The 17,475-nt window shown below is 45.8% G+C and overlaps 2 protein-coding genes across 4 annotated transcripts; one reads left to right on the top strand and one right to left on the bottom strand.

Annotated features, from left to right (window-relative positions):
* Positions 1-119: 119 nt before the first annotated feature.
* Positions 120-3,363, bottom strand: LOC118945766. Its single transcript, XM_036968568.1, has 3 exons — positions 3,150-3,363; positions 340-2,241; positions 120-137 (listed from the first exon to the last, which is right to left on the bottom strand). The coding sequence occupies exons 2-3, from the start codon at positions 2,203-2,205 to the stop codon at positions 120-122; spliced, it is 1,884 nt and encodes a 627-aa protein (XP_036824463.1). The 5' UTR covers positions 2,206-2,241; positions 3,150-3,363.
* Positions 3,364-3,753: 390 nt separating this feature from the next.
* Positions 3,754-17,368, top strand: fan1 (FANCD2 and FANCI associated nuclease 1). 3 transcript variants are annotated; one of them, XM_036969403.1, is made up of 14 exons: positions 3,754-4,030; positions 4,594-6,086; positions 6,355-6,495; positions 7,036-7,243; positions 8,146-8,379; positions 9,951-10,082; positions 10,335-10,443; positions 11,638-11,757; positions 13,091-13,255; positions 13,986-14,145; positions 15,206-15,309; positions 15,807-16,001; positions 16,671-16,799; positions 16,994-17,368. In XM_036969403.1, exons 2-14 carry the CDS (start codon positions 4,700-4,702, stop codon positions 17,129-17,131), a joined length of 3,222 nt encoding a protein of 1,073 aa, XP_036825298.1. In that variant the 5' UTR covers positions 3,754-4,030; positions 4,594-4,699; the 3' UTR covers positions 17,132-17,368. The 3 variants fall into 3 exon arrangements, with proteins under 3 accessions (XP_036825298.1, XP_036825297.1, XP_036825296.1); XM_036969402.1 differs by having other exon boundaries at positions 4,654-6,086; positions 16,994-17,364; XM_036969401.1 differs by having other exon boundaries at positions 3,754-4,399; positions 16,994-17,364.
* The last annotated feature ends 107 nt before the right edge of the window (positions 17,369-17,475 follow it).

The raw sequence follows: 17,475 nt of genomic DNA, 5'->3' as shown, positions 1-17,475 counted from the left end.
CTCCCCCTTCCTCTCTCCCGCTCTCATCCTCTCCCCATCATTCTCCTGGTGGCTGGTAGTGATTTTATTTTCCTGCTCTCTGTCCTCTGTCTCTTCAGACTCCTCCTCTGTGTACGTGGTCACATCCCGCTCTTCCTCTGTTTCACCAGTTTCATCTGGGAAATTCTCCTCCTCCTGCCCCTCCTCTTCCTCCTCCTGCCCCTCCACCTCTTCCTCCTGCCCCTGCACCTCCTCCTCTTCCTCCTCCTGCCCCTGCACCTCATCCTCCTGCCCCTCCACCTCCTCCTCCTGCCCCTCCTCCTCCTCCTGCCCCTCCACCTCCTTCTCCTGCCCCTCCACCTCCTCCTCCTGCCCCTCCACCTCCTCCTCCTGCCCCTCCACCTCCTCTTTTTCTTCCTTGTCTCCAGCCTTGGGTGTCTGATGTGGATTGTCATTGAACTGATGGTAATGCTCAGAAGAGCTACAGGGTTTTCTATCTTTATCCTGCATCTCCTCAGACTCAGGGCCGTACAGTGGCCTTGTGTGTTTGTATTGTACAGTGGTGCTGTTGTCCCCCTCCAGGCTGTCCCCCTCCAGACTGTCCCCCTCCACATAGGTACCATCCTCACCTTCTACATAGGTGGCATCCTTGGGGCAATAGGGTCCATCCTCACATTCTTCTACGTAGGTTCCGTCTTGGAGTTTCACGTAGGTTCCGTCTTGGTGTTTCATGTAGGTTCCGTCTTGGTGTTTCATGTAGGTTCCTTCTTGGTGTTTAATGTAGGTTCCGTCTTGGAGTTTCATGTAGGTTCCGTCTTGGTGTTTCATGTAGGTTCCGTCTTGGTGTTTCATGTAGGTTCCGTCTTGGTGTTTCATGTAGGTTCCGTCTTGGTGTTTCTTGTAGGTTCCGTCTTGGTGTTTAATGTAGGTTCCGTCTTGGAGTTTCACGGAGGTTCCGTCTTGGAGTTTCACGGAGGTTCCGTCTTGGTGTTTCATGTAGGTTCCGTCTTGGAGTTTCACGGAGGTTCCGTCTTGGTGTTTCATGTAGGTTCCGTCTTGGTGTTTAATGTAGGTTCCGTCTTGGTGTTTCATGTAGGTTCCGTCTTGGAGTTTCATGTAGGTTCCGTCTTGGAGTTTCACGGAGGTTCCGTCTTGGTGTTTCATGTAGATTCCGTCTTGGTGTTTAATGTAGGTTCCGTCTTGGTGTTTAATGTAGGTTCCGTCTTGGTGTTCCACATAGATACCATCCTGCGGCTCAGGGTAGTACCTCACCTCCATACCCTGGTCTTCCACCTGCAGCACCTGATCAATGTCTTGCTCCACACCTTCCACATCTGAACCCACATTGTCGTACTCTGAGCAGCTGTCCTCCTCCTCCTCCTCCAAGCTGTCAGGGGTGGTGGAGTCACCGGGCAAGTTCAGAGAGATCTTGGAGGAGACACTAGCTCTAGCAGGGACAGGAAGAGGTGAACTGGAGGAACTAATCAGACCTGGCTGGTAAGGACTGGCACTGGTAAGGACAGGTGATGGTTTAACAGCCCTGGACTGTCTCTCCTGACTGGATGGGGAGTCAGAGGTGGGCCTGGTGCTGGGGCTCGTTGGACTCTCTCTGAGATGCTGCTGGGTCTGTCGGGGCTGGGCCTGGGCGTCTGACTGCCGAGGGTAGTTCTGGGCCTGGGCGTCTGACTGCCGAGGGTAGTTCTTGGCCTGGGCGTCTGACTGCCGAGGGTAGTTCTGGGCCTGGGTAATTTTGCTGTAGGCCTGGGTTGGGTGGGCCTGGGTTGGGCTAGCAGAGACAGGTGATGCAGGCCCAGAGGTCCTCTCATCATTGTTATTGTCCAGCTCCTCATTGCTGGTGCTCTGCGAGTGTTGAGGAGGGCCTTCACTCTTCAGACTCCGAATTCCATCATGTAGTCTTTCAGTTGTGCCTTTGCTGCTCAGACCCCAGGGTTCTTCATCAGTAGGCTCCCCTGTGGATAGGGGGTCAGGGCAGGGTGGCGGGTCCTTACTCCTCAAACTCTGTGGTCTTTCTTTCTGAGGTCCTTCATCATGAGGTCCTTCATTAGACTCCTCTGTGGATCCTGTGGGACCCGGGCTGGGCGGAGGGCTGGGGGCCAATATTCTCCTAATAGTTCCTGGCTTCTTCTCTATGGATCCTCCTGGGCACGATGAAGGGCTGGGTCCCAGGATTCTGGTGATCTTCCCTGGTTTCTTCCCATGAGCCATGGCTCAGGCTGGCCTATCCCAACACTATCCTCAGTCCTAGAATAACACAGCAATGAACCCGTGGTCAAATTATAATTGGAATTGCATATCGGGTTTACAAGCCAAACCTATGCCTAGGATATAGTTGACTGCTTCTATTTACACAGCTAGACCAAATAAGGGTGTACGGGAACGCATGCAATCCCCAAGTGAGCGAAATCAAATGGTTTATTCTTTTAAAACTGCGTCACTACACATCTGTGTTTAATAATACCCGCCAAACATACACATCTAAATGTCGAAATGTCCCTGTCCGTGGTGTTGAACTGTACGGATGACTGATGCTATTTGTAGTAGGACTTTTTGTTGATCATTATGACGTTGCAAATGCTGTTGCTTAGTGTGGATCTTATTCAATCTCACGCGAGATTATTCAATTTGCACACTGCAGATAATCAGATGATAAACGATCACGCCAAACTTTTGCCGCAACTGCAGGGGTAATGTTGTTAGAAAACTGTTCCTCGAGCACAGGACAGGGAAACGCACGCATTCGTTCTATCTCCAACCTATTTTTTCAATCGGATCCGGGTTTTCACTGCACTCAGCATATTATCCTTGTCTTTCGTAAAACGCAGGGATGGTTTTCTCATCCATTCTCTGAAAATCCCGATTTGTCACATTGATCTATAGCCATGTAAATCGCAGACAGGCAAACCGTTAAGTTCTTATAAGCACAATTAACATCGACCTTGATTTGAATGATTTCTCATTGAGACGGCATCACGCTGGTGTAGTGTTATAGGCTAAATAGGCTGGTGGTGTGTGCCATGATTCCTCTGTGCCATTAGGACCACATCTTTATAATAGGGATCTCAGATATAGAGTTGCAAACTGAATATGCTACTGATCTCTTTCTGTTTAAGCTTCCCAATCAAAACAATATAGGCTGATGTCCGACTTACCAGCATCGACTGATGATAGGCTCTTAGCTTCTTTGAAATGATTGCCTATGTCCCGATCAGAGATTTGCCTTAGAAACCCCAGAATATGGTGAATTTGGAAGCCAGGGGCAAGTAGCCCTGGAACATGTGTAAGGAATACCCCGTGCAGGCTCTATTCTCTCCTCAGTACGTGCGGGCAGCACCCCGATGAAATGGTCTGGTCCATCTGATCTCAATAAAATGATCCTTCATGCCACATGAGATTAAACAAACATCCTTGACAGAGTCAAAGTGAGTGGCCTTTAGCAAAAAAATCACATATATTTGTTTTATTGGGGTCAAAAACATAAACAATTTTTCCAGATAGTCAATGCATTGTCTATTCATTCATTTTTTTATGTGCAGTTGATGCTGCATTTATTTCTATATAAATGGTAGGCTATTTACACCTCATAGGCCTATTATCTCAATTAATTAGAGCCTCAACAATTCATATTTTAAAGTGTTTTATGCTGTGTTATTATTATTTTTATTTTGTGAAAGCACACAATTTTCTCCCTTTTCACCAATATTTGAAAATCCATCAAATCGATGAATTTGTCATCTACTACCTCAGTCTACTCAACATCCTTTCTCGATTGCTCTAGCGTTGCGCGCGAACCCGGCTGTTCTGTAACGACGAAACACGGGATACTCAAAGAGCTTCATTTCTCATCTAAAACTCAAAATAATTATATTATAACACAATGCATAACCAGTATGACCGTTTCTATATCATTGCCTGACGCCTGCAAAGGTAACGTGAAGAGAGCAAGAGAACTAGCCAGCTAGCTAACGTTAGCTCAGCCACGCATTGCCCATTCTAGATGAATGATCGGTGGTGAACGGCACCGGTGACACTGGTGAGTGGATGAGCTACAATGTGAAGGAATTATACTTTTATGATGTTGACATTGTACTAAATAACATACGGTGTTAGTGTAGTCTCTATGACAACAATGTTCAGCAGAGTAGGTTTCTCTCACTGTCACATTACATAAATACTCGGGAGTATACCAAGCATGAGGAACACCTTCCTAATATTGACTTTTCATTTGTGTCTCGTTTAACTCAACGTGAATGTGCCAATTGAATCTCAGTTTAAGGAAAGGTTAGTACCAGCAACACAAATGAGAGGAAAATTCGGTGGTGGTATTCGATAGGTTTTTTATTAAAAAATCATGAATTTCAGCACCCTGCAGAAGAACGGCACTTGAACAGGACAAATTTAGGTACAGGTAACCCGTTTCAGATGTGATTTTATTTTATTTTTTACAAGAATCGACTGATTGTGGGTAAATCAGTGTTATTGCTATCAAATCCCGCGACCGGTTATCAAAAACTCAACTCTGCCTCGATATAAGAGAACGGAGTGAAGCGTTCCTCGGCTTTGTGAACTGTAATCTTTGCCTCTCTCACTTTACAGATTGGTGGTAGACCTACATTTGCAAGTTACTGTCAAGATAGCTACATAATAGAATATCAGCCCCTGTTTTTTGTAGACAAAACGTGAAAACAACAGTTGAATCATCATGGCAGAGAAAGGAAACAAACGCAAACAGAGAAGCCTCTCAATAACAAAGAGAAAAGGATACGTCAGTAGTAAAGACGGTAAGAAGAGTGCCAATGCATGTCCTGGTACGGCCTCCATCTCATCATTCTTCAACAATGCCCTGCCACCTAGACTGCCATGTCCTCTGTGTGGTCAGCTAGTGCCACGGTTCAGGATAAACCAACACATTGACTCACAGTGTCAGAACTTTCAGAGGGAAGATGGTGCGTCCATGGATACTGCTTCAGCCTGTAACATTGTTACTACAACAAAGCTGGCATCGTCTCACTCTCCTTCCAGGAGGGCCAGTAAGGTCCATGATCCAGACACAGGGCCTTCCTGTCCAAAGGAGGAAAAGCCTCAGCGAGAGGCCAACACCAGCCCATACTTTAAAAAGTCTGGTGCTTCTTCTTCTTCTCAGCAGATAAACACCAGAGAGATGAGCAGTAAGACTGTAATCAGGCCCATTGACATAGGTAGCAGGCTGTCCTCTAAGCTCTCCAGGAGGGGCCTGAAGCAAAGGCTGAAGTCCCCTGGGGACATACAGTCGCAGGTTGATGACATCATCACCATCCAGGAGTCCCCAGAGAGAGACAGAAGGTCTGAGGAGCTGAGCAGCTCTCAGAAGGAGAACCACCTCCCTCAGGGATTTGGTGACCAGACAACATGCTTAATGGACACAGAGACAACAAATGTCACAGTGGAAAGTCACAGTACTATTTCACTGGGCAGACCTCAGGTAGAAAGCAGAGAAGAAACTTTAGAATGTTTAGAATCCAAATCTGAATCTAAATTAGAATCATTGTCTCCGGTAGTTTCTATGGCCCCGCGACCTCTGTCCTATGCTCCATCCAGACTGAACAAGAGGAAGAAAGGAGGGAAAGCGGAGGTCTCTGTTAAAACACAGAGGATGTCTACTCGCAGCAAGAAAGCCAGATGTGAGAAGAGAGATGGTGAAGAACCAGATGATGACCTCACTAGAAACAAACTCCTTACGTCAACAACAACAACAACAGCTGATGATGATAAGCAACACGGAACAGAAGAATCTTCAACTGGTAACTGTGACACTCTTTTGAAGAGCAGCACAGAGGTGCCCGAGGAGGAGAGTCAGAGAAGAAAAGTAAAACTAGAGGAAGAAGGAGAACAAGAACAAGAAGAATCCACAGTGACCGGTAGCAGTGATCAGCTGACAGAGCCTGACACAGACAAAGGAACTGATAAGCAAGATTCCGAGTCACCGCGGTTACCGTACTACCTGGGTAACTTCCTGACCGTGCTAGAGGCAGTGCTGGAGAATGAAGACGATAGGATGCTGTTCAATCAAGAAGACCTTTCAGCCATACACGGCTTTGAGCGTCTGTCAGGTGTGTAGAATAGAACAAACATGACTGTCTTATGACACATGTTATGTTTTATATAGCTGTTATAAGGGCTTTATGAATGCTTACATAAAGGCTACAGGAAAGTGTTCTGCAAATGTGTTTTTGAACATACACAACATATTTATAACACAAAGATAATATAAAATCACATTGTACAATAGAATTTCATGTAGTAGTACACGTTTAGTATTTTTTGACTACTATTTTTATCATCAACCAGTCTTGCTAATTTGCCTCTCCTTCCTCTCAGTGACAGGACAGAAGCTGTATGTGAGACTGTTCCAGAGGAAACTGAAGTGGCTCCAGGTCAACAAGCTAAACTATAATGAGATTAGCACTGACCTGGGACCTGTAGCTCAGGAGCTGGTGGAAGGAGGTTTCCTACAGACAGGTGAATGATTGGACTGGAATTGTTTTATGCTACATGCTAACTGTTGAATGGACTTGAATGGTGTTATGCTAACACTAGGCTGATCTAGGACTTGTGGCTCAGGACCCGGTGAAAGGAAGCTTCCTACCAACAGTTGAATGAATGGACTTCAATGGGATTATGCTAAATGCTAATTGTTGAAAGGGCTTGAATGGTATTATGCTAAATGCTAATTGTTGAAAGGTCGTGAATGGTATTATGCTAAATGCTAATTGTTGAAAGGTCTTGAATGGTATTATGCTAAATGATAATTGTTGAAAGGTCTTGAATGGTATTATGCTAAATGATAATGTAGTGAATGGCTAAGTGCATTTCTACTGCCTTCCTGGGATCTAGAGGTGCTGAAGCCCTGGATGCAGACATGTCTTTACTGAGTCAGTATTGACTGTGCTTCTTGAGTGTGTTGTGTTAATGGTCACGCTAACAGTGGGAAGTCACTCAAATGTTCATCCCTAACCAACCCCTACCATCCAATGCCCAACATCCTCAACTGTTTTCCAGACAGTGACCTCCAGGAGCTTGGGGAGGTGCTGGACCTGCTGCCCGCCCCGGAGCTTCGTAGCCTGGCTAAGACGTTCCACCTGGGGGGTCCTGGGTCTGGTACCCAGAAACATCAGCTGGTGGAGGGACTCCTGAAGCTGAGCAGACAGAGGTCTCTGTTCGCCCTGGCCCCTGGACAGAACAACATTGGGACTGTCATACTAAAGAGGTGAGAGGGGAGGGGCTCTAGTGACATATTCTAGAGTCATTCACAGCAATTATGTCCCACCCTTTTTCTGCTGGCCTTTTATTTTATTTTAATTGAAAGGGATAGACATTAGTGCATGGGACACAGATGGAATGGGACACAGATGGAATGGGACACAGATGGAATGGGACACAGATGGAATGGGACACAGATGGAATGGGAGACTGATGGAATGGGAGACTGATGGAATGGGGGACTGATGGAATGGGGGACAGATGGAATGGGACACAGATGGAATGGGACACAGATGGAATGGGAGACAGATGGAATGGGGGACTGATGGAATGGGAGACTGATGGAATGGGGGACTGATGGAATGGGGGACTGATGGAATGGGAGACTGATGGAATGGGGGACTGATGGAATGGGGGACTGATGGAATGGGGGACTGATGGAATGGGAGACTGATGGAATGGGAGACTGATGGAATGGGGGACTGATGGTATGGGAGACTGATGGAATGGGAGACTGATGGAATGGGGGACTGACGGAATGGGAGACTGACGGAATGGGGGACTGATGGAATGGGGGACTGATGGAATGGGAGACTGATGGAATGGGAGACTGATGGAATGGGGGACTGATGGAATGGGAGACTGATGGAATGGGAGACTGATGGAATGGGAGACTGATGGAATGGGGGACTGATGGAATGGGGGACTGATGGAATGGGAGACTGACGGAATGGGAGACTGACGGAATGGGAGACTGATGGAATGGGATAAAGTGTACAGACGGGCGTTACATTGGGACAGGCATTCGTTCCTACGTAGGCAGGGGATTGCATATGTGACGAGGTCAGCTGCCTTAAACACACAACCGTCCTCAGGCACACTCCTACACTAATAATCTCTCCTCTCCAGGGCGAAGCAGCTAGCTGGTTCCTGTGTACGTCTGCATCGCGGCCCCAGGGCTGTGTTCTCTCGCGTCCTCCTCCTCTTCTCCCTGACAGATGGTCTGGAGGAGGAGGAGACGGCCGGAGGGGGTCAGGGTCAGCTCTACACCATCCTACTGGTCAACTCTGGCCGACTGGCCTTCCCTGACTACACCGTACAGCGCAGAGCCAAACTGTTCCTGGATAGAGAAGATCTTATCAGGTTAGAGCATAGACGTACAGTGTATTTGGGTCAGATCTCATTGGTCAGTGTTGTGGACACTTGATTGATCAACCTCAAATGTTTGTTTATTTAGGTGTGCGTTTCATAAGCTATCTAAGTGTTATTATAAAATGGGGATGTTTGGGTCCTAGATGTTGATTGATTGATAGGAGGGAGTTATGGGTAATGCCTGTTAACAGTTCAATGCACATCCACTGTCCCACAGCCCCATGCAGGCAATTCATGAACTTCATGTCCCCTGGAAAAAAAAGTATCTAGACAAGATGTTTTGGGGCTGCAACTGTAAGGGTTTGTATAAACCTTGCTGCCTGCCTCTCTGATCTGTGCAACAATGGTGCCATTTTTTGTTTTTGCCGTCTCCACCATTCCCCCCGCTTCCCGTCGTGACTAAGAACAGCCCTTAGTCCTGGTGTTATTCTTACAATAATCCATGGGCTTTTCATGCCTTATTGCTTAAAGATCAGAAAGGAGAGAGGGAGATGCATGTAGAAGGGGCACACACAGACATAAAGGGCCTAGACACCAGGTGGATATGTAGTCCGTAATCAGCAGCGCTACCATTAGACCAGACTCTGGCACACATTCTGCCAATATTAACAAGATGGCTCCGAACCTGTGAGTCTTTCTGGGTAAGTCTCTAAGAGCTTTACACACCTGGATTGTGCAAAATGTGCCCATTATTTTTTTTCAGAATTCCTCAAGCTCTGTAAAATTGGTTATTAACAACCATTTTCAGGTCTTGCCATAGATTTTCAAGCAGATTTAAATAAAAACTGTGTCGCTATCGGTTTGGTTTGAATAAGTTTGACGGCCCGCAACCTTTCCCAGTCCACGTGATCAAAACAGTCAGACCAATGTTGAACAGTCAGGCACACTCCTTACCACGGGTGCTTCCTGCTTAAGTTTCTGCCTATTGGCGGGGAGGAGCAGGATGGAGGCGTTGTCTGATTTGCCAAAGGGTGCTTCTAACATTTTTGTTATTTACATTTAACCTTTAAGAACAAATTCTTATTTACAATGGCGGTCTACACCGGCCAAATCCGGACGACGCTGGGCCAATTGTGAGCCGCCCTATGGGACTCCCATATTTTGTCTTGCCCATTCACCCTCTGAATGGCACACATACACAATCCATGTCTCAATTCTCTCAAGGCTTAAAACTCCTTCTTTAACCTGTCTCTTCCCCTTCATCTACACTGATTGAAGGGGATTGAACAGGTGGCATCAATGAGGGATAATAACTCACCTGATCAGGTGTTCCTCATTATTTTTTTTGTCCAACTTGGTGTAGATGTATTCATACTCTCACGACTCTGGGTCCCAGACTTCTAATATTTCTGTCTTAATGTCTTTGTTCTTTTTAACTTTTACATTGCGTGTTATTGTTATTGTGTTGCTAGATATTGCTTCATTTTTGGGAGCTGGAAACAACAGCATTTATACCCTCACCGGGTGATAACGTCTGCAACAAAAAAAACAGCGTACGTGACCGATAAACGTTAATCTGATTGTGTCGTTGGACTCAGCGCCTCTCTGTCCTGTTGTGTCAGGTATGAGGCGGCGATGCGAGCGCTGCAAGAGGTGATCACAGCCATGCAGACAGGCCACTGGGAGGACGCTCTGGGACTTTACACTGCAGCCAAGGCGACCTGGCAGGAGACGAGCAAGACGTACGACCTCAGGTGGGGACCACTAGCGGCATATTCATCCCTCTTTGTCAATCTTTGATATGTGGCCATGCGGATTTCACATTGGTCTGCACAGCCAAATGCAACCCCCCCCACACCCACACACACACACACACACACACACACACACACACACACAATAATCGCTTGATAAGCAACATCATTGACATTGGTCGACAGCCATAAGCCAGCCAAACCTAAAGTGCGTGTGTGTGTGTGTGTGTGTGTGTGTGTGTGTGTGTGTAGCCACCAGGAAGAGCTGCCAGTGTTCCTGCGCTGTTTCACCACAGGGTGGGCCTACACACGCATCCTGTCCAGGGGAGTAGAAGTACTACAGAGGTTACGTTGCTACAAGGTGGGTGCAGACACACACACACACATCATATACCTCGATACACACTAGAACTGTCCCAGACAAAAAAATATATATAGTCGTTCTTTCGACCAATCGACCGACGTGTATTTTTCCAAATATAGACACATCCTATGTGTTTTAATCAAATCAACTGTATGCACTGAGCTTGTCTGATGCTTTAAAAAGTGCACTGTTTGATGAAATAATTAAGACAAAGATAACTCGGGGGAATCTGACCGCAATTGATTTGATTGTGCCGGGCCGGGCCGGGCTCAGACTTGCTGCGCTGTGTGAAAAAAGACAGCGAGGGACTGTGCGACCCGTTGTCTCTCTGTCCTCCCTGCTGCAGCGACCACCACAGAACATCAACAGTGTTTATCACACTGTCTCTGCTGCAGCGACCACCACAGAACATCAACAGTGTGTATCACTCCTCTCTTCTGCAGCGACCACCACAGAACATCAACAGTGTGTATCACTCCTCTCTTCTGCAGCGACCACCACAGAACATCAACAGTGTGTATCACTCCTCTCTTCTGCAGCGACCACCACAGAACATCAACAGTGTGTATCACTCCTCTCTTCTGCAGCGACCACCACAGAACATCAACAGTGTATATCACTCCTCTCTGCTGCAGCGACCAACACAGAACATCAACAGTGTGTATCACACTGTCCATGTTGCCCGAACTGCAACATAATTACAGCCTTTTCTAATTGAAAAGTTCCGTTACCAAAATCCCTAATTTATTTAGGAAAATATCCCCTCAACCCCTTGCTCTCTTTATGTGACACGTGTGCATCGAATGCAGGCGACCAATAGGGCCTGACCGTTAAAGCATGTCATAATCACATTAATAAATTGGTTGTAACAAACTCTGAACACCGGAACACGTGTGACAGCAAAACGGATGCAGAGGACGTGACTGGAAACGGGGGAATGTTTTACTGGTTGCTCAGGAGGTAAAGGGGAAGTCAGATGTGTGGAATACATTTGACTAGTTGTGGAAAATACTGGAGATCAAGAAGGTAAGGAGAAAGACCTGCGTGCGTATTATGTGCCAAACAGATACTGTTACAGTATACACACACACATTCATATACACACATATACCAAGATATACACACACACATTCATATACACACACAGCAGAGTGTAGTGTAATGTATTGATTCAGATTTGTTGTGTTCCAGGAAGCGGTGAAGGAGCTGCGCTCACTATTGTCCCAGTCAGTCTACTGTCCAGACAGCAGGGGGCGATGGTGGGACAGACTGGCACTCAATCTCCAGCAGCACCTCAAACTACCTGAACAGGTCAGTCAACCTCAAACTACCTGAACAGGTCAGTCAACCTCCAGTCCAACCTCAAACTACCTGAACAGGTCAGTCAGCCACCTAACCTCCAGCAGCACCTCAAACTACCTGAACAGGTCAGTCAACCTCCAGTCCAACCTCAAACTACCTGAACAGGTCAGTCAGCCACCCAACCTCAAACTACCTGAACAGGTCAGTCAACCTCAAACTACCTGAACAGGTCAGTCAACCTCAAACTACCTGAACAGGTCAGTCGACCTCAAACTACCTGAACAGGTCAGTCGACCTCAAACTACCTGGACAGGTCAGTCGACCTCAAACTACCTGAACAGGTCAGTCGACCTCAAACTACCTGAACAGGTCAGTCGACCTCAAACTACCTGAACAGGTCAGTCGACCTCAAACTACCTGAACAGGTCAGTCGACCTCAAACTACCTGAACAGGTCAGTCGACCTCAAACTACCTGAACAGGTCAGTCGACCTCAAACTACCTGAACAGGTCAGTCGACCTCAAACTACCTGAACAGGTCAGTCGACCTCAAACTACCTGAACAGGTCAGTCAACCTCAAACTACCTGAACAGGTCAGTCAACCTCAAACTACCTGAACAGGTCAGTCAACCACCTAACTTCCAGCAGCACCTCAAACTACCTGAACAGGTCAGTCGACCTCAAACTACCTGAACAAGTCAGTCAACCTCAAACTACCTGAACAGGTCAGTCAACCTCAAACTACCTGAACAGGTCAGTCGACCTCAAACTACCTGAACAGGTCAGTCGACCTCAAACTACCTGAACAGGTCAGTCAACCTCAAACTACCTGAACAGGTCAGTCAACCTCAAACTACCTGAACAGGTCAGTCAACCACCTAACTTCCAGCAGCACCTCAAACTACCTGAACAGGTCAGTCGACCTCAAACTACCTGAACAAGTCAGTCAACCTCAAACTACCTGAACAGGTCAGTCAACCTCCAGTCCAACCTCAAACTACCTGAACAGGTCAGTCAGCCACCTAACCTCCAGTCAACCTCAAACTACCTGTCAGCCACCTAAACTCCAGCAGCACCTCAAACTACCTGAACAGGTCAGTCAACCTCAAACTACCTGAACAGGTCAGTCAACCACCTAACCCCCAGCAGCACACACCGTCTCTTAAGTACTTTGTCCCATGGTTCTTCCTGAACTTATGGACTATTGCACTTTGTTAATGTTTGTCTGGATTTCACTTTGCACTGTTGTTATACGTGGTATTTATTAAATGTGTGTGTTTTTGTCTGTGTCCGTAATTAGCATTAATTTAATTGAAATTCCCCATGTTCCCCCCAATCCCAGGCTATCAGCTCCATCAGAGACGGTCTCTCTGACCCCTTGGTGAGGACGGGCCACCAGCTTTCACTCCACCAGAGAGCCAATAGGATGAAGGAATCCCCTAGCTACAAGAATTACCACCCTGTACTCAGTGACCTGCCCACCATCCACGTCAACGATGTCACTCATGTGAGTCACTTCTGTCGCTTTATTTATTTTTTTTACCTTTACTTAACTTGTCAAGTCAGTTAAGAACATATTCTTATTTTCAATGACGGCCTAGGAACAGGCCTGTTCAGGGGCAGAACGACAGAGGGTCAGCTCGGGGGTTTGAACTTGCAACCTTCCGGTTACTAGTCTAACCACTAGGCCACCCTGCCGCCCCAGTTGAAATACACATTATATGAAATATACATGGGTCAATTCTAAGCGATGATCGAGATGACAATCTTTGTTAGCAAGTTAAGTAAACGCTAAACGCAAAAAAATAAAAAATCAAACGTTAGTTAAGAGGTGGGCCATATTATATTCCCAAAATATAAAGGAGGGTAAACTGGGTTTACTTGAGTTTATGCTTCATGACATCACTGATGATGTCCTTTGACTTTCTAAACATCAAACCGTTTTAAGGGGCTCCCGAGTGGTGCAGCGGTCTAAGGCACTGCTGGAGGCGTCACTACAGACACCGTGGTTTGATTCCAGGCTGTATCACAACCGGCCGTGATTGGGAGTCCCATAGGGCGGTGCGCAATTGGCCCCAGTTGCGTCCGGGTTAGGGTTTGGCCGGTGTAGGCCGTCCATTCTGAATAAGAATTTGTTCTTAACTGACTTGCCTAGTTAAATAAAGAGTAAATAAAAATAAATATAAAAACAGACTTGTTTTGTGTGTGCTAATTGTGTTTGTGTTTGTGTCTTCTAGGTCACTATCCGAGGGCAGCTCTTCCCCCACGAGGGGGGGACAGGGAAGAATGTGTTCCTCATGCCTGCTGAGGAAGGGGCAGAGGGAGGATACTCCACTGTCATGTGTTCTGTGGAAGAGCTGTCACTGGCACACTACCGTCGGCAAGGCTTTGACCAAGGTGTTCTGCTTTACTTCTTTTCTAGTTTCCTGTTGTTTTTTGGTTTTTTTTTTTGTTGCTTCTTTTAAATCGTCAAGTTTTCATGTCTTAAGTGTATTTGACATATAAACCAGAGCTTTCACAGTAAAAAAACAAAAACAATTGAAAACAGCAAGTTCAGTAAAGTTCTCCTGTTGTCACATGAACCTGTACTTGGAAATGTAATCAAATCTAATTGTATTTGTCACAGACTTTTTGCATCGCTGCTACTCTTTGTTATTGTCTATGCATAGTCACTTTAATACCTCTACCTAGATGGACATATTACCTCGAATAACCGGTGTCCCCGCACATTGACTCTGTGCTGGTATCCCCTGTGTGTATATATATATATATATATATATATTTAAAAAATAATAATAATCATGTTTTAACTACATTGTTGGTTAAGGGATCTTAAGTAAGCATTTCACTGTAAGGTTTCACTGTAAGGCATTTCACTGTAAGGTTTCACTGTAAGGCATTTCACTGTAAGGCGTTTCACTGTAAGGCGTTTCACTGTAAGGCGTTTCACTCTAAGGCATTTCACTGTAAGGCATTTCACTAAGGTTTCACTGTAAGGCATTTCACTGTAAGGCATTTCACTGTAAGGCATTTCACTGTAAGGTTTCACTGTAAGGCATTTCACTGTAAGGCGTTTCACTGTAAGGTTTCACTGTAAGGCGTTTCACTGTAATGTTTCACTGTAAGGTTTCACTGTAAGGCATTTCACTGTAAGGTTTCACTGTAAGGCATTTCACTATAAGGCATTTCACTGTAAGGTTTCACTGTAAGGCATTTCACTGTAATGTTTCACTGTAAGGCATTTCACTGTAAGGTTTCACTGTAAGGCATTTCACTGTAATGTTTCACTGTAAGGCATTTCACTGTAAGGTTTCACTGTAAGGCATTTCACTGTACCTGTTGCATTCGGTGCATATGTGACAAATACAATTTGATACAACTTTACCGTGAAATGCTTCCTTACCACATGGATGGATGGAAGTGAAGTTTGACTGAAACTTCTCTTGGTTATCTATAGGGATCCATGGAGAGGGCTCCACGTTTTCCACTCTGTTTGGTCTTCTGTTATGGGACGTCATTTTCATGGAGGGTATTCCAGACGTCTTCCGGAATCCCTACCAGGTAAACATGCTCTACCAGGTAAACATGCTCTACCAGGTAAACATGCTCTACCAGGTAAACATGCTCTACCAGGTAAACATGCTCTACCAGGTAAACACGCTCTACCAGGTAAACACGCTCTACCAGGTAAACACGCTCTACCAGGTAAACACGCTCTACCAGGTAAACACGCTCTACCAGGTAAACACGCTCTACCAGGTAAACACGCTCTACCAGGTAAACACGCTCTACCAGGTAAACACGCTCTACCAGGTAAACACGCTCTACCAGGTAAACATGCTCTACCAGGTAAACATGTTCAACCTGTCCTTTTTATTTGTGTGGTTCAGTTGGTTGAAGCGTGGCAGTAACTACGCCACGGTTGTCAGTTCAATTCCCACAAGGCTCACGTATACCTGTACCTACATGCCCTCACTGTCTTGTCAGACTCTCTGGATAAAAGTGTCTTATACGAGGCATATATTAATATTTCCTCATCTCTCTTGTTCCTCTCCTAGCCCTGCCCACTGGACCTCTTCACAGACTGTTTCTATGGGAACCGGAGGGAGGCGATAGAGACGCGTGTGCAGGTGCTCTGTGAGGCGTCCATTGAGACGCTGCACAACCTGATGGCTGAGGCCTGGACCAATCAGGAGGGGAAGGTGTGTTCACTGGTCAACTGGGAACGCTTCTCATCCCTGCAGCGGGCACAGGTAACCACAGTTAAGGCTCACTTCAAACCAATTGGATGACGCATTGTCGGTACAGACAATCTTGTTTGTCATTGACTTAACAGTGTGGTTCAGTTGGTAAAAGTAGCTTCGGTGCTAGCAATGCCAAGGTTGACGGGTTCACTGGCCTCTTTAGTAATGGAACACTACTCACTCTAATAATGTTTACATATTTTTGCTTCACTCATCTCATGTGTATATACTGTATTCTATTCTACTGTATTTTAGTCTATGCCCGTCTGAAATTGCTCATCCTAATATTTATATGTCCCTTAATTCCATTATTTTACTTTTAGATTGTGTGTATTGTTGTGAATTGTTAGATATTACTACACTGTTGAAGCTAGAAACACAAGCATTTCGCTACACCTGCAATAACATCTGTGACAAATAACTCCCTTTACTTTGAAAAGTTGAAAAGCGTCTGCTAAGTTGAATAAATATTGACTTTCAGATTAGACATTATAAAGCCTATGCTATGATTTCTCCTCCATGTATGTGTTAGTAACATGATTATTGTGTTATGGTAAATCCCATGTAATTGTAGCCTGGTTAAACTAACCTGCTCTCACATTGATCAAAGTGTTGTTTACCTGGCTACTGTAATGCTACTGAGCTGGTCTAACCCTTTGTGGTCTCCTCTCTTTGCAGAGTCTAGTGTCTTGTCTGGGTGGATCGTTTCTGGGAGGGATGATCACTAGGATGGCCAAGGACTACAGACACTGTCGAGCAGGACTGCCTGACCTAGTGGTGTGGAACACATCCAACAACACCTACAAGGTGAGCTCACAGGACTGTCTAGGCCTGCCTGAGGCTGTGGAATTAAACACATTTATTTGAGATGACTAGGAGGTCTATCTATTTGTCCCATGATGACATGTTGATGAGAGGTAAATGGGGCTTAGCGTCAAACTCTCAGAAGCATCAGATCTACTATTCTATTCTATGAATTCTATCATATTCTATTGTTCCAGCTGGTGGAGGTGAAGGGCCCTAGCGACAAACTGTCCCAGAAGCAACAGATCTGGTTGGATGAGCTACAGAGACTGGGGGCTGATGTAGAGGTTTGTCACGTCACTGCCACCGGGGCCAGAGGAGCTTGGCTGGAATAGGACTGATGAGCTTGGCAAACACCTGCCTTGACCTTTGACCGTCTCACTGAAGTACAGAATTGAATGAAATTGATTTTTTATAAAAATAGCACTCTGTACAGTTTGTTGCAGGACAGACAAGGTTGAGGGGGGGGGAACACAATGCGCTTTAATGACTGTATTTTATACAATAACTGTCTAATATGTAAATAAAATTATCTCTCTAATAAATGTAATAAATCTGGTTGAATGTGAAAATGTTAACTTTCTTAGTGTCTGGTGATGCCGGGGAAAAGGCTTTTTTGTCCTATTTAGTCAGTCAGCAATGAGTAGAAGAATGACCTGAACATTACATGATGGACTTG

This window comes from Oncorhynchus mykiss, chromosome 30, assembly GCF_013265735.2.
Source record: "Oncorhynchus mykiss isolate Arlee chromosome 30, USDA_OmykA_1.1, whole genome shotgun sequence".
NCBI lineage: Eukaryota > Metazoa > Chordata > Actinopteri > Salmoniformes > Salmonidae > Oncorhynchus > Oncorhynchus mykiss.
Note: the sequence above shows the minus strand (reverse complement) of the source record. Positions and strands in the feature narration are given on the sequence as shown.

Bases quoted from the DNA above. Each gene is read 5' to 3' on its own strand.
- fan1 (XM_036969403.1), top strand. From the start codon at position 4,700: ATGGCAGAGAAAGGAAACAAACGCAAACAGAGAAGCCTCTCAATAACA. The intron at 8,380-9,950 runs GTTAGAGCATAG...CTGTTGTGTCAG, and splicing joins GATAGAGAAGATCTTATCAG to GTATGAGGCGGCGATGCGAG. The intron at 16,800-16,993 runs GTGAGCTCACAG...CTATTGTTCCAG, and splicing joins CATCCAACAACACCTACAAG to CTGGTGGAGGTGAAGGGCCC.
- LOC118945766 (XM_036968568.1), bottom strand. From the start codon at position 2,205: ATGGCTCATGGGAAGAAACCAGGGAAGATCACCAGAATCCTGGGACCC.